This window comes from Muntiacus reevesi, chromosome 5 (assembly GCF_963930625.1).
Source record: "Muntiacus reevesi chromosome 5, mMunRee1.1, whole genome shotgun sequence".
NCBI lineage: Eukaryota > Metazoa > Chordata > Mammalia > Artiodactyla > Cervidae > Muntiacus > Muntiacus reevesi.
This window is the reverse complement of record NC_089253.1, coordinates 123520075-123535568: the sequence shown is the minus strand read 5'-3', so window position 1 is coordinate 123535568 and position 15494 is coordinate 123520075. Positions and strand designations below refer to the sequence as shown.

Genomic DNA, 15494 nt, shown 5'->3' with positions numbered 1-15494 from the left:
TTGTGAGCAGTGCTTCAGTGAACAGTTAGGGTGCACACGTCCTTTTGGACCACGTTCTTCCCCAGGTACGTGCCCAGGAGCGGGCGTGTAGGGCCCTAGGGCAGCTCTTGTTATTTTTTAAAGGAAACGCCATACTGCTCCCATAGTGGCTGCACCAATTTACATTCCCACCAACCGTGCAGGAGGGGTCCCTTAGAGAAGCAGTTTTGATTGAATTTATAGAATTTTTTCAAAAAGTTGTCCTTGGAAGGATACCTCCCATCTCCTCTCAGCTCTTTCTCACTGACTTGGTCCTGGAAACAGTCTTAGACACAGCAGCCCAGGGAGGCTGGTCTGGGGACCACCAGACCTCCCATCCCGGGGAGGCCAGGGTCCGGCCCACACCGGCCGCAGCTCGGGAGGGGAGCGTGCAGGGCCTGCAGTCTCCAGCCTGCTGGCCCCCCGATCGCTTAGTGCCGAAGTCTCGCCAGGGATACTCAGCGATTAGTCTAATGACACCCCCTTCTCCCCTCCGTCCCAGCAACAATTAAACATGTGACGTTTCACAGACTGGCTCTAAGCTTTCCTGCAGACAAAACCACCACCACCACAGCCTGATCCGAGTCACTGAATTATTAATTCCTCACTTAACATAAAACAAATGCCCATGTGCAGCAGTTAAAGTCCTGCAGGAATATTTATTTTGAGTGACTAAACTATACACTTCCTGCTCGGCGTTCAGGAAAATTGGTCTTTATTATTCCAGGGAAATGTCAAGATCACTGAGCGTCGGAGCATTTTGACCCACGTTGCGGAGAACAAACCCTCCACATGGTTCTCATAAAAATATACATCAGAGGTGGCTTCAAACCGAACGTCAAACTTAGTTAAAGGTACAAACCCCTTCAAAGTTACTGTGAATATCCAATACAACAATCAAATGCACATCAGCGAGAACCATTTCCCGCCACACCCGCCCCCCCCCCCCCCGCCCGCCCCCAGGGCTGGTTCACGCTGATGGACTCAGCAACTTCGTGAGAGTTATCCTAAGTGCTGGGAGTGAGGTCTCAGCTTATCAGAATCACCTCAACTGGCCACTGGGCTGGGCTTTGGGAAAAACGGCCCCTCCACCAATTTTTAAAAAAATGTACATAGCCACTTATAAAAACATTAAAAAAAAATGTTCTATGACTTCCTTGACCTGTGTGATGATTACCTGGGTGTATACATATGTAAAAGTTTATCAAACTATGTACTTTTCTATGTGTTAAGTTATAAGTCATGAATGAACTACATACGTATTTGTATGTGTGAATGTAGATAATGTATGAATATAATGTATGAACATATACTTATCTTTTTCATATTCCATGGAAGGTCGGCAAGAATTTTGTTTAAGTTCTTCCTAGTAAGAGGTTGACAAGGGAGATGTCTGTTGTGGGCCACTGTTGAGTTGATTAAAAATCTCAGCTCCACAATCTACTAGACCTTAGGCATGGCATTCTGATTGTTTGGTATCCTTCGTGTGGGTAGTTGCTCAACTGCATCCAATTCTTTGTGACCCCGTGGACTGTAGCCTGCCAGGCTCCTCTGCCCATGGGATTTTCCCAGCAAGAATACTGGAGTGAGTTGCCATTTTCTTCTCCAGGAGCTCTTCCCCACGCAGGGATCAAACCCTCATTGCTTGCATCTCCTGCCCTGGCAGGTGGGTTCTTAACCACTGCATCATCTGGATAATATCACTGATAAAATTTATATCAAATACCAATAACGTAGTACCAGAGGCCTGACTTTGTCTAACGTATCTGTTCCTTTTGAAGCAAATCCCAAGTGTCATCCTGGCCTAGAGACAGACACAGTGCTGTGTTTAAGGGCTTCTGCGTCTTGGGTCCACACTTCCCAGGGACTAATGGATCGCTTGGAGCAGGAAACTGTCAGAGGAAGAGGATGCTCCTCGTGAAGCTGATCTGTTGCTGTTGAGCCACTCACTCGTGTCTGACTCTTTGCGACCCCATGGACTGCCGCATGCCAGGCCTCCCTGTTCTTCAGCATCTCCTGGAGTTTGCACACTCTCACGTCCACCGAGTCAGACTTTGGAGCTGATCCGAGGATCAACTGAATTGACTGGACACCTGGGAAAATGACTAGGGCACAGTGAGCGCTACAAAGACAGATACTATAAGATATTTCCATCAGCTGTAACAGTAAGCGATACAATGTTTGGAGAGGTGACGCACAGGTTGAGTTCAATGCTTCAAGTTTCCCACCAAGGACAGGGGACCAGCCGAGAAGTGTCTACGCGTGTGGAATTCTTCTGACTCCACTCCTAGTCAAGGATGTCAGTTACTTTAGATGCTTTAGAACCCAGTAGAATAAGGACACCATAAAAACCTTTAAAAATGATCAGGTTGGACATATCAATATTTATTGAGATACTGAAAAAAAAAATTCCATTTTGTTGAGAAATTCCTGGCAAGAACCAACATGACAATTTGATTTCACGGATATAGTTAAGTAACGTCAACAAGGAACTGACTTCACACTCTCGACATCGCGTGGATTCAGATCCAGGGGGCAGCAGAAGATCCGTAAGATAAATATCCAGATGTGACAGATTGTCTGTTTATAAATATAGACCAATGACAGTGAGCCCAGCCAAGCCCCAAACCTTCATATCTGAGTCTGCCTTTACTAGTAAATCCTGTAGGTGACAAGGCAGTGGGTAAGTCAACGTCTGGCTGCAACCCAGTCAGTGACAAACACTAGAGAAAGTCTGCATGCGCCATGGATGCCAAGCGGCATTCTTGTTCATCAGCTTCTGTCTTTAACGTCACCATTAGCGTGACTTCAGTCTCCATGTTCCCCATCTTTCTAACTGTTCTCCTGGTGTAATTTATTAGGTTAACAACACAATAGTATGTGGCCTTGTTTAGATAAAATAGTCAGTGGGAAATATTGTACATTTAAAATAGAACTTGGACTTTCGGGATCAATGTATTTGTTTTTGCAATTTTTTTTTTTTTTTTGCAATGTTAAGGACCCTCCAAATAACTATCTCCCAGATCTAGAAATTGTCTCAATCCGTGTTCCATATACACTGATGGAACCATCTCATAAGCTGTTGGCACTTTCCCCCTCCAACTTGGTTTTTAATTGGGGAGAGTAAAGATGCTGCTCTATTTACTGCTTTGGGTACAGACTCTGATCAACTATCTTCCGTTGTCCTTTGAGCCATGGAGACAGCACAGGTGACCTCTGAGTGACGAGCTATGGACTCCCTTCACTTGGACATGTGTTAGAGGTGATTAATAAAAATAATAAAATAATCTTCTCTGTACTCACAGAAGTAATAACTAATATCTTTGGTATACAACTTACAACGCTTGGAAAGAAAACCAGATAAGACTCCACCCTTGTTAAATTTACTAGAAAACAGAGGAAGCTACAAGTCACATAATTTACAATAGACATTAAATAAACTACAGTAAGAACCATGAGGATTTACAGACATTTAATCAAGTGAATGATTTAAATTCATTAAGACCCCTCTCTGTCTCTGAACTATGTCCCACTAACTTGACATGCTACAATAAACACATAGATTTGGTTTCTTCAGTCTTGGCTATATTTTAGACAAAGGTGAAACCAAGGAACAATAAATTAGCATCATAATTGTCTACAGTTGAAACTATGATATACAATATAAATAAACTATTCAAAAGCCAGAAACATTTATGAAAAAATTAAGGGACTAGGAGATACTTTCATTTTTTTACAGTTTCTACAAGTGATTGTGCCGCCAATAATCTCAAAAAAAAAAAAACTAAAATCTAAATGAGATCCCCGTTTCTGATTTTAGTGTCTCACGACATACAATAACTAAGTACTGTTAAAAATAATTACCGATCAGAAAAATAACATTAAGGAAATTGCGACGTCAGCTCTTTTGTCATATCACAGTTCCCCCCTCCCCCCAGAGGACCTAAGGAATGTAAACACTCTATTTCATTTGACTTTAAAGTATTAATACTTTATTTTAAACAAGTGTTGATGCACATCTGCTACCTTTGAGAATTGTGAAGTAAGGCAAGACTTCTGTATCTCTGGCATCGCCTGTTGATAATACTGACAGCGTGGTCTGGAGACTTTGTTTCACAGTTCTCTGTCCTCCAATAATTGTTCTATAGCAGACTTTGGTCTATATAGTGACTTAGAAAGGTCACCATCACTCTCTTCCCTTCCCTATGGGGGAAGATTTGAAGCACATTACTATCTTTCCAGGCTACGTAAAGATCACTGTTTCCTCTCTACGTTCAGGGGATGATCAATTGCAACATGTCAATCAATGTATCTGCTCACCCCCACCTTTATTTTGCATAGCTTAACATGCTTCCGTGTAGTTTTCCTGTTCAGAACGGTGACTATTTGACATTCCAGCAAAATATGTTTCCTATTGTATTTTTTTAATGAACTACACACCTAGATGGTTAAAAAGGCTGATGCATCCTAACGAGCCTTTCCACTGGGACTTTTTATGAAATCCAGTAATACTAAAGCTAAAGCTTTAAAAGTTTGTAGTCGCTGCCCTTAGTATTAATGAACGCTTGTAATAGGATCAGAAGAGGGACACTGCCTGCTTTTTTTCCCCCCAAACATCATGAACACATGACAAAACAAACCAGAATGTAGTCAAAATGGCAAGCTCACGTATTAATGGACTGTTCTTATTAGCTGTTGGCAGGTCTAAGATACAGACAGCCAAGATTAGGCTTTTCGAGGTTTGGCGGAGCTTCTGGGGGGCGCGGCGGAGCACAGGTCCTCGGTACAGACGCCGGGATCAGAGGACAGAAGGTGCTGGGTCCTTGGAAGGAAGAGGAGAGGGTTGTTATTGGTGCAGCTGACGGATTCTTGAGGATGGTTTCAGTTCAGCTTTACCACGGAGGAATTCTGTAAGCTCAAATTCCCTGCCATGTAAGCCTAACGAATAACACGGATCAGCTCTTAGAATTCTTCACATTGGAGATCAGTTTCAATATACAAGCAAGCTGCTGTCTGTTTCCAGCCTGACACGGTGCTGGGATCCGCCTGTGGGTTCAGTCCACTCCATTCCAGTGTCTTTTGCACGGAACGCTTTGGGGATGTGACTGCCTTTGATTCACAGTTTGCGATACAAATACCCTGATACATCATTGATTGGCTGTTCAGTATCTGATTACGATGCCTTATCAAATTCAGTATCTTTAAACCAAGTGTTTAACTCGTGTTGCTTGGAGCCGTTCAGAGTATTTTTTCCCCTTCTCCTGCTCTTCTCCTCCCCCACCCGCCCGTGTCCGTGTTTCTGGGAGGCGAGCTCCGGGGCGGCGGCTAGGCTCGCTTTGCATGCAGCATCTCGATCAGCAGGTTGTTATACGGCACGTCCCCGTTCAGGTGCTTGTAGTAGAGGTACTCCTCGGCCTGCAAGCTGATGGCCCGGATCTCGGGAAGGCGGAGCAGCAGCTGCCCGAATTTCTCTGTCTGCTGCGGGTAGTTGCACACGGTATAGTCCAGCAGGGCAGCGTTGACTTGTTCCTGGACGCCTTCGACCAGCTGGAAGTTCTCCAGGTTTTTGACATCTGCATTAAAAAAAAAAACAACCCATATAATATTTCAATGATGTTTTAATTTCTGTTTTTAGCAGCGTGTTCAGTTGAGGGTTTTTCTCCTGACATCAAGCCCACTTGATGCACTGCTGGACGGTCGGTCAGCCCCACTCTTGGAAGCTCCAGAGAAAAGTCACACATGTGCTTCAGAAGAACGTCCTGTTGAAACCCTGCCTATACCGCCAATCAGTTAGACACCAGTGGCTTTTGAGCAAGGTCAATTCTTTTCATATCTCACAAAAGAAAAGGTTTGAGGATTCTGAAAGTAGAAGGATCATAATATATTGCCAGCAAATGAGTCCCTTGAGGAAGACTGATCTTAACCCAGTATGTGACACAATGCATGGAACTCTGTATTAATTTTTCTGACCCAAGGTGAAATCTGTGTCCAGGCTATGATGTAGTTAATTCTAATAAAAAGTGACAGGGTTCTTGTTTCTGGGTGACACTTTCTAAATGATTCTGAAAGCCTCAGACTGGTCTAGCCTATGCTAATGAACCATCTGGTGCACTCCAGTGACTGTCAGCGGAGTGCTGCTACTGGGAGCTCTCTGAAATATGTGTCCTGGTGACTAATGATCTTTATCAGATGAAAGGTCCGTCCTTTAGGCAGAGTTCAGGCCAGGATGCCTGGTGCCCTTTAACCTGAATGTGGTTTCTGAAGTTGATACTTTGCCTTTTTCTCCCCTTTCCCTTCTAGACAGGAGCCACTCACACGGAGGAGATGGATTCAGACAATCCACCCGGCCTGACTCCTGAGGATCCTCATCACGTGGAGTAAGAGGGAAACAGAGTCAAAAGGCAGACACAGACAACGAGCAAGGGAAAATGGCTCTGGTGGAATTTCTCTTCTGGAGTTTGTTTATGTGAACCGTACAACTTGTTTACCACGTGTAGACAGACGCCTCTGGGAGAAATCTAAAGATGCGTGTGTGTGTTTACATGCATCATCCGTGCTAAGAAGGCAAACAGATGCAGGCACCTCTCCCCCTGCTTTATCTTCCAATTGGACAAAAATAAATAAGAACGATTCCATAGAAAACCAAATAATACGATGGCTAAAAGGTTAAATGTGCCAAACTCCGTCGCGTCACCAAGATAACTCGCGCCCCGTGTTTTTGCCGCTGTACGTGTGACGCTTAGCCCCTGGCCATTGTGGTGTCTCTACGTGCTCTGACAACAGGCTGGCTGCCTCACATTTGCTGTTGAAACGTGTCCAGGATGATTTCGGTGTTTACATTTTGAGCCATAACTTTGCAGGAAGCATGCTTCCCCAATTCCGTCCCCAAATCTCTGCCCCAAATTAAAAACAGCGGGGAATTAGTACTGAAATAGCGTGGGCACTGGTAGGATCATATCTACTTCAAAGTGCAACGGGAGAGTCAAAAATATTCGATTCCTTATTATCGAGACGCACAGACAAATGCGACCCGACGAGGCGCGTGCGCCTTCCAAGGTGTTGTCCACTGGACGCTGTACACAGGTGGCAGGACAGTTAATGATGCGTTTTCCATCTATCTCATCTCAACTGTCTTAGAATTCAATTAAAATACTCGTTACTTATATTTGGTTCAAAATTATAAAATGTAAACAACTGGAAATCGCTTGAATATGCTGTACCAAGACAGATGACAGAAAAATCTACGTTCATGTCAGCCTGGTTCTCTGCCACACTGCTCGAATTTCAGAGGCATGCACCCTGGTTACAGACGCTGGTCCTTCCTAAAGCATCACGGCAGAGAACCAGTAATTCAAAAATAGTTCATCTGAATTCTGACCAGCTTCTTAGGGCTGCTTCTCTTTACCCTCCAGCTCAACCTAAAGAAAACATTTAAACCTAAAACCTAAGGAACAATTTAGTTTTCTCTTTTATAGTGGAAAGAAAAAAAAGACAAGCAAATTCCAGTGTTATAGTGATTTTAACACAATCATAGGGGAAAAAAATCAAAATGACATATTATTTTATGCTACAATGACAGATATTGTCACAGCAAGAAAAGCTAACGAAAGTCACCGAGATTCATAGGGAGGATGCAGGAATTTAAGCAGTATAAAATGCAAGATAAACAAACAACAGTCATTTCAGAGAGTTGTTTCTGAAACCTTTTTTTGATAAATGTGTTTTTTGAGAATAAGGTTCAACCTTCTGTGGTAAATTATGCCACTCTCTTAATAAAAACAAATCAAAACACAATGAACTGCTAAGAAACAGAAAATGAAGGATGGATCATAAGTTCTGGTTAAACCACTTACTCTTGTTACAGATAACTGCTTAAAGTCTTCAGGTCAGCATTTGCTGGATAATTTCTATGGATACTGGTCCAAACTCCCCAAAGTTTAAAAACACATGCAATTGTCCTTCTGAAGGAAAACGCTGTTCAATGCGTTTATCATTAACTGTAACAGAAGTCACTCTGCTAGTTGTCCCACACATACCTACTTACTGAATATCTGCTTTGTTTCTGTGTCTATACAGGCAGTTTTAATTCAGTGGCAATGATTCTGATGTTAAAGCCACAAAGTGAAAGAAAGAAGAGAGAAAGGAAGAAATGAAGGAAGGAAGGAAAGAAAGAAAAACATTTTGATTGAGTTCCTCTCAATCCCCAAATCACAGCTCTGGCTGATCTGTTTCAGATCTCACAGCATCTTATCCTCTTTTATTAACCGCCCATTTTCCCATGGAAACGGCCAGCATCTTGGGACGAGAACTGTGTTATATATTTCAGTCAAGGCCTCCCCAAAGATTTCTCCAATTGTTTGCTTTACATTTAGGGGTATTTGTCCGAACATGGTTTAATTATGAAATGACCTATGACGTTAGCTGCTACGTATTTTTTATGCTGCATGTGTATGCGCTCAGTCCCGCCTGACTCCTTGCGACCCCACGGGCTGCAGCCTGTAAGCCTCCTCTGTCTGTGGGATTATCCCGGCAAGAATACCGCAGTGGGTTGGCACTTCTCCTCCAGAGGCTCTTCCTGGCCCAGGGATTGAACCTGAGTCTCCCGCTTCTCCTTCAAACGCGGGCGGATTCTTTACCCGAGCCGCTTGGGAAACCCTTGAGTTGCTGCGTGTCTTCTAAGTCGGTTTCCTTTCTTTTTCTAGCTTGACACTGGCTTTCAAAAATTGACTTATACAATAAATTTCTCCCTGAAGTAAGATATTTTAAATGTAGTAGTGTATTCTACTCAAGAATCCTGTGGTGAGCCTTTCTATGATCTGAACAACCAAGTCTCAGTTCACGTGTTTTGACAACGGGGGTCAGTTTTGCTTCAGGGAGAAGGTGACCACGCACCCCTCTGGGCGTGGAACATGGCCCTTGATCCCGAGTCTTGTATTTCCCATCTGACAGGCAGACTTGGTTTTTCCACATGGAGAATGTAAACTGACGCAGCCATTGTGGAAGACAGCATGGAGGTTTCTCAAAAAACTAGAAAAGGAGCTACCATAATGACCCAGAAATTCCACTCTTGGGTATGTATCTGAAGAAAATGAAAAAAATAACTGGAAAAGACACACGCACCCCAAAGTTCATAGCATCACTATTTACAGTAGCCAAGATGTGGAGGCAGCCCAGGGGGCCATCAAAGATGATAAAGAAGGTGTAATGAGTTCGAGCAAACTCTGGGAGATGGTGACGGACAGGGAAGCCTGGTATGCTGTAGTCCATGGGGTTGCAAAGAGTCTGAGTGACTGAACAACAAATATAGATAAATATGTAGGAGAAGGCAACGGCGCCCCACTCCAGTACTCTTGCCTGGGAAAATCCCATGGATGGAGGAGCCTGGTAGGCTGCAGTCCATGGGGTCGCTAAGAGTCAGACACGACTGAGCAACTTCACTTTCACTTTTCACTTTCACGCATTGGAGAAGGAAATGGCAACCCACTCCAGTGTTCTTGCCTGGAGAATCCCAGGGACGGGGGAGCCTGGTGGTCTGCCGTCTATGGGGTCACACAGAGTCGGACATGACTGAAGTGACTTAGCAGCAGCAGCACATATATATGTATAATAGAACACTTTGCCGACAACGGTCCATCTAGCCAAAGCTGAGGTTTTTCCAGTCGTCATGTATGGATGTGAGAGTTGGACCATAAAGAAAGCTGAGCACTGAAGAATTGATGCTTTTGAACTGTGGTGTTGGAGAAGACTCTTGAGAGTCCCTTGGACTGCTAGGAGATCAAACCAGTCAATCCTAAAGGAAATCAGTCCTGAATATTCATTGGAATGACTGATGCTGAAGCTGAAACTCCAATACTTTGGCCACCTGATGCGAAGAGCTGACTCACTGGAAAACATGCTGATGCTGGAAAGATTGAAGGCAGGAGGAGGAGGGGATGACAGAGGATGAGATGGTTGGATGGCATCACCGACTCGATGGACATGAGTTTGAGCAAGCTCTGGGAGTTAGTGATGGACAGGGAGGCCTGGCGTACTGCAGTCCATGGGGTCGTGAAGAGTCGGACATGACTGTAGTCCATGAACTGAACTGAACTGAATAACGGAACACTACCCAGCTATAAAAAAGAATGAGATTCAGCCATTTGAAATAACACATAGACTTGGAGGGCATTATTCTTAGTGAAGTAAGTCAGACAGAAAAAGACACATACTGTATATCACTTATCAGTGGAACCTAAAATACAACAAACTAGTGAATATAACAACAAGAACAAAAAGAAACAGACTTGCAGATACAAAGAACAACCTGGTGCTTACCAGTGGGGAGAGGGAAAAGGGGAGGGGCAAGATATATCCTCCAACACAGGGAGTACAGTCAGTATGTTATATTAATAATAACTATGAATGGAACATAACCTTCAAAAATTGTGAATTCAAAAAAGAAACCAAATAGACACGAAAAGTGCCACAACAGCGCCACCGCCTCTTGGAAGACTTGGAATTTTCTCTTTCACATAAGTTACTTGTTAGGGTTAGGGTTAGGGTTAGCTAACCCTAACTTTTTAGGAAGAGACCAGGATTAAGTGTGCTCATTGAATTCATTTTTAGGCTAATTCATGCCCTGTTCTAAAAAACTAAACATGAAATACCCTTAAAACGCTAAGCATTTTCTCTGCGATGCTGTCTTACAAATCAAGCCCCACTCTACAAGTAACGAATGGGAGCTGGCATGTCTCGGGGTCTTACCTCTAGCAGCAGTCCATAACGCTGGAAGTTTGTGAATGAACTGATAGCTAATTATATGAGGAAGCAAAATTTGGACAAATTAGTCCATGTTCTGGGGTCCTTGGAAATCTGCTTTCGGGATTTACTCTTCACTTCCCAGATGAAACAGCCTTGCCCCACACACGGGTTTGAGAAGGAGACCCAGCTGGGGGAGATCGACGGGAGACCGAAACTGCCCCCTGCCCAGTTCTTCTGGGGCGCATCATGCCGGATCCCCGAGCCTCCTCTTTCTTTGAAACCGATGTAAGCTTCATCTTAATACAATTTAGAAACGCAAGTTAATGAACCCCATCATTACAAATTCTGAGTTGGAAACAGTACGTAAACAGACAGAGGCACCCCCAACACTTTCTCCAGCGCCTTTAAATTTTGATGACTGGCAAAAAAAGCATTCTGAGCTTCTCCTCTAAGTATCAATCTCCTATCATCTATTCTACTTTACTCACTCAGGGACTAATTACCAACTTGTTATATGGAGCAGCCTGACGATCAGCTCACAGTGGGGGCCCAGAGTCTCTTCCATCCTTATTGGAAAGTAAACCCTTAGGTCTTCTTGAATACATTACAGCCGGCTTTTCGGTCACATGCAGCTTTCAGCCTCCTTCTGAAGCTGAAGACGCCGGTTTCTGCCGCCCCGGCCCCGGCCACGTGGCGCGGCTCCCGAACCGCACGCTCTTTTTGGAGACAGGTTCTCTGCAGAGCAAGGGGGCTGGGGGCTGGGGGCTCAAATGGCTGGAGAGTATAATTATCTTTGTTAACTTTCCGCACGTTGGGGGAAAAAAATAAATCTCATCCGGTCCTTTCAGAGATACAAAAATGGGGGAAAGAGGTACCACTCCGCGCCCGGAGACCACTGCTTCCCCTTGAGGCTTTCGGAGGGGCCACCTCTAAACTGGCTCAAGACTTGTCCTGTGAAGAGCTCTGATAACGCCAGCAGAGGAGAAAACAAATGAATTTTCTATTGGGAATTCATTTAAAAAAATTTTTAAAGGGCTAACCTTAAATAATTTGTAGAAATAATTTTGTAGGAACTTCTGGAGAGCAACATGCTAGCTCTTTTCGTGTGAACCAAGCTGCCTGAATAAAGAGTGAGGGTCGTCTGGGGCTGGAGACGGGCAGACAGGGCGCCCTTCAGTGCCGACGCCTGCAGTTGGAGGCTACGCTCTGTTTCCAGCAGAACATAAACCCAAGATTTTAAATTAACTGCTACTAAGTCCTTTATATAAATCTGTGCATGTGTACACATGTGTATGATTATTAGCCACGGGCTATCTGTAGCGACCGGAGCACACAACCCAGCGTCTTCACAGAACGAGAAAATCCAAGTCTTTGGTGGGAACTATGTGTAAAAACGTGGGCATATAGGATATGTATTATTTTTGTACATAGAAATGAGCCCTTACAACTAGTTCAGTTCAGTTCAGTCACTCAGTTGTGTCCAACTCTGCGACCCCATGAACTGCAGCACGCCAGGCCTCCCTGCCCATCACCAACTTCCAGAGTCCACCCAAACTGATGTCCATTGAGTGGGTGACGCCATCCAACCACCCCATCCTCTGTCGTCCCCTTCTCCTCCCGCCTTCAGTCTTTCCCAGCATCAGGGTCTTTTCCAATGAGTCAGGTTTTCGCATCTGGTGGCCACAGTATTGGCGCTTCAGCATCAGTCCTTCCAGTGAACATTCAGGGCTGCTGGCCTTTAGGAGGGACTGGCTGGCTCTCCTTGCAACCAGCTAGTGCTTTATAAATGACAAGGCATACTACCGCGCTTCACTCCTACACACCTTATGTGTACACAGTCTAGGAATTCATTCGTTCACTCAGCCCTGTGTGAGATGATGAAGATACAGGAATAAAAGACAGACGCTGGGTCACGGGCTAGAGACAAGCCGTGGGTGCCCCGAGCACACGCAGGGCCTGGGGGCCAGACGAGTCCTCGGGGGAGGTGATGAGGCAGAGACAGCCGGGTGACTCGGGGAAGTAGGAGGAGATAGCGGCCCGCAGACAGAGCCCCCGAGACAGGGACGGGTCCTCGGAGCAGCTCAGCCTCCGTGAAGGGCTGTGGGGGGGCGGGGCGGGCACAGGGGCGGGAGGGGGTAAAGGGTGGACCGTGAGGTTTGGGGTGGGGGGCGCTGGACAACAGAGTCTGCCTTTTGTTCTGGCAGCTACACAGAAGCATTGCAAGATGTGAGGAAGGCAGGCCACGGTCGGCTCTCTGAGTGGGAAACGGCAGGTGTGTATGGACCACAGGTGACAGACTCGGTGGCCACAGGGGTGGGGATGGACGTGAAGGTCATCCAGGCGGTGCACGCCACAGGGCTTGCCCGCCCCGGGTTGAGCGGGAGAGAGCAGAGGCCCCGGCTGGGGGTCAAGGGAGAGAGTGGAGGGCATCTCCACCCCCGTCCCCTGGCAGGAGGAGACGTGGAGGTGTAGGACGTGGTGAGTCCAGGAGCAGCCACGGTGGGTTCAGGGGCACGTGGGCATCCCCAGGGATGCAGGGCAAACGACTGGAGACGGGGGTCCAGACTCAGTGGGGAAGGGGGACTGGCGTCCAGATGCGGGAGCCTTCGGTGGTCAGCTGGGGATGAAACCCCAGGAGTCAGGGGGAGCGTGTGGAGAGAGACGAGAAGGGCCGGGGCTGGGAGTCTGGAGACCACCGACTTGCCAAGGACTCTCTCTTGAGAAAGCGTTACGGGTTATGAGATTTAGACTCAGAAAGACTAAACAGCTTTTCCACGACCTCTAAGGACAGACCCGGAGAACGAGGGAATGGCCAACATTCGGCCAGCATTAGTCAACCTGCAAAGGACACTTTCACAGACCTCTTAAGACTGAATGTGTCACACACAGCAAGCTCCTGTCACCTGCGGGGGTTTCGGAATGGGACGTACCGGGTGGTCCAATAGCTCAGCTTTTAAAGCGTCTCAAGGTCTGTGAACGAACAGCTTTCAGAGAATTTGAATGAAGTAACATACCCCTGACACTCATATTGATGCATGCTAAGTTGCTTCAGTCATGTCCAACTCTTTGCGACCCCATGGACTGCAGCCCGCCAGGCTCCTCTGTCCATGGATCTCTCCAGGCAAGAATCCTGGAGTGGGTTGCCATTTCCTTCTCCAGGGGATCTTCCCAACCAGGAATTCAACTAGCGTCTCTTATGTTTCCTGCACTGACAGGTAGGCTCTTTAACACTAGCCCCATATTTATCTATTAGACACCTTAACCGTCTTAATGCCTCAGGTCATGGTTATAAATAGTCACAGTGACATGAGCAGAGGCCAGAGTCATGAGTACCCTCCTGGGGGCCTTTTCTGCGCCACCCCCCACCCCCTGACCCCAGCCCTTGACACCAGGGCTGTCTCATGGACAAAACAGTATCTCTGATGTTGCAGTTTTCCAGAATCAATGAAAGGGAGAGGATTCCTTGCACATTTATCCCACTCTCAATCACAAAGAATATTCAGGAAAACACGGCCACACCTTAAGTTTCACTTAGAGACCTTCCACTCTGTTTTCTTAATTTCGAGGTGCAATTTCCCCAAACAGGTAGGACATTCCACAAAAAGCTACTAATGCGGTGCCTCCCGGGGCTGCCGAAAGCGCAGGCTCAGGAAGGACTGCTGCATAAAGAATGTCACCTGCGGGGACCCATGCGTGCGTCAGCTTGCATTCATAGTTCGTCACCCCTAACGGGCAGCAGCTTCTCCCCAACGGAAAAGAACGCCGCGCACTAACCAAACGTCATGCTTCTGGCCCAGATTCTGTCTCTAACTGTGAGATCATGAGCGCATCGCTCTTTGGGGCCCTCCCTGAGTTTCCTGGTCCCTGAAGGGCAAGGGCTGGGCTCGACCATCTCCCATCGCCCCAGCCCTAAGCGTCCACAACTGCGTGACTATGACTCCAAGCTTTGGAAGGAAGGCGCTGGATTCACAGTCAACACGGAAGTAGTGGCATGGATCGCTCTGCACCTGCCCCGTCAGCTGCGTTTTCACTCAACTGTCCGCGCATGACTTTGATTCCCCGAGATGGTTTTGGGCTTGAATTGCAAATTATCTCAAACTCTCTGTAGTAGGCAGCTGAGAGTGGACACGTCTGTTAGGAACACGGTACCTGAATTCATGTACATTCACGTGCTCCCCTTACCACACGGGAGGGGAGTTTCTGTGTGGACTTGACCACGGAGCTCAGACGGTGCAAAGCGGGCTGCGGGCTGCTGACCCAAGTCAGGCAGCCTGGCCCGGGAATCTAGAGTATAGACCGATTGAAAACAAACGGCTTCATTTAAACAGTCAAAGCAAATACCACTCCGGGACTTCCTTGGTGGCGTGGCTAAGACTCCACCAGCCCGTGCGGGGGATGCGGCTCGGTCCCTGGCAGCAGCTAAGCCTGTGCGTCACGACAACCGAGCCCCAGAGCCCGCGGCCCGGTGCTCTGCACGGAGAGAAACCACACGAGAAGCCTGCCCGCTGCAACGAGAGAGCCCGTGCCGGCAGGGAAGACCCAGCGCAGCCACAGCAGAGCGCTGTCCCACCGAGCCTGAGCACATTTCCTTCCCAGGACGGCACCGATGTCCTTGCTCCAGTCTAACCCCGAGCCCACGCCTCTGCCGGGCTCCTCTCTGGACACGCTGGCCTCCTCGCTTGCTCCTGACTTAGGACCTCACACGTGCTGTCCCCGCAGTCTGGATGGATCTTCTC

General features: G+C 46.8%; 1 protein-coding gene across 2 annotated transcripts in view; it reads right to left on the bottom strand.

Moving 5' to 3' along the window:
* Window positions 1–5113: 5113 nt before the first annotated feature.
* Window positions 5114–15494, bottom strand: part of NR5A2 (nuclear receptor subfamily 5 group A member 2) — a 124225-nt gene continuing 113844 nt past the window's right edge. For both annotated transcript variants that reach the window (XM_065937270.1, XM_065937272.1), the window contains one exon: window positions 5114–5591. In XM_065937270.1, coding sequence (XP_065793342.1) covers window positions 5344–5591 — 248 coding nt within the window. In that variant the 3' untranslated portion in view covers window positions 5114–5343. The remainder of the gene's footprint in view (window positions 5592–15494) is intronic.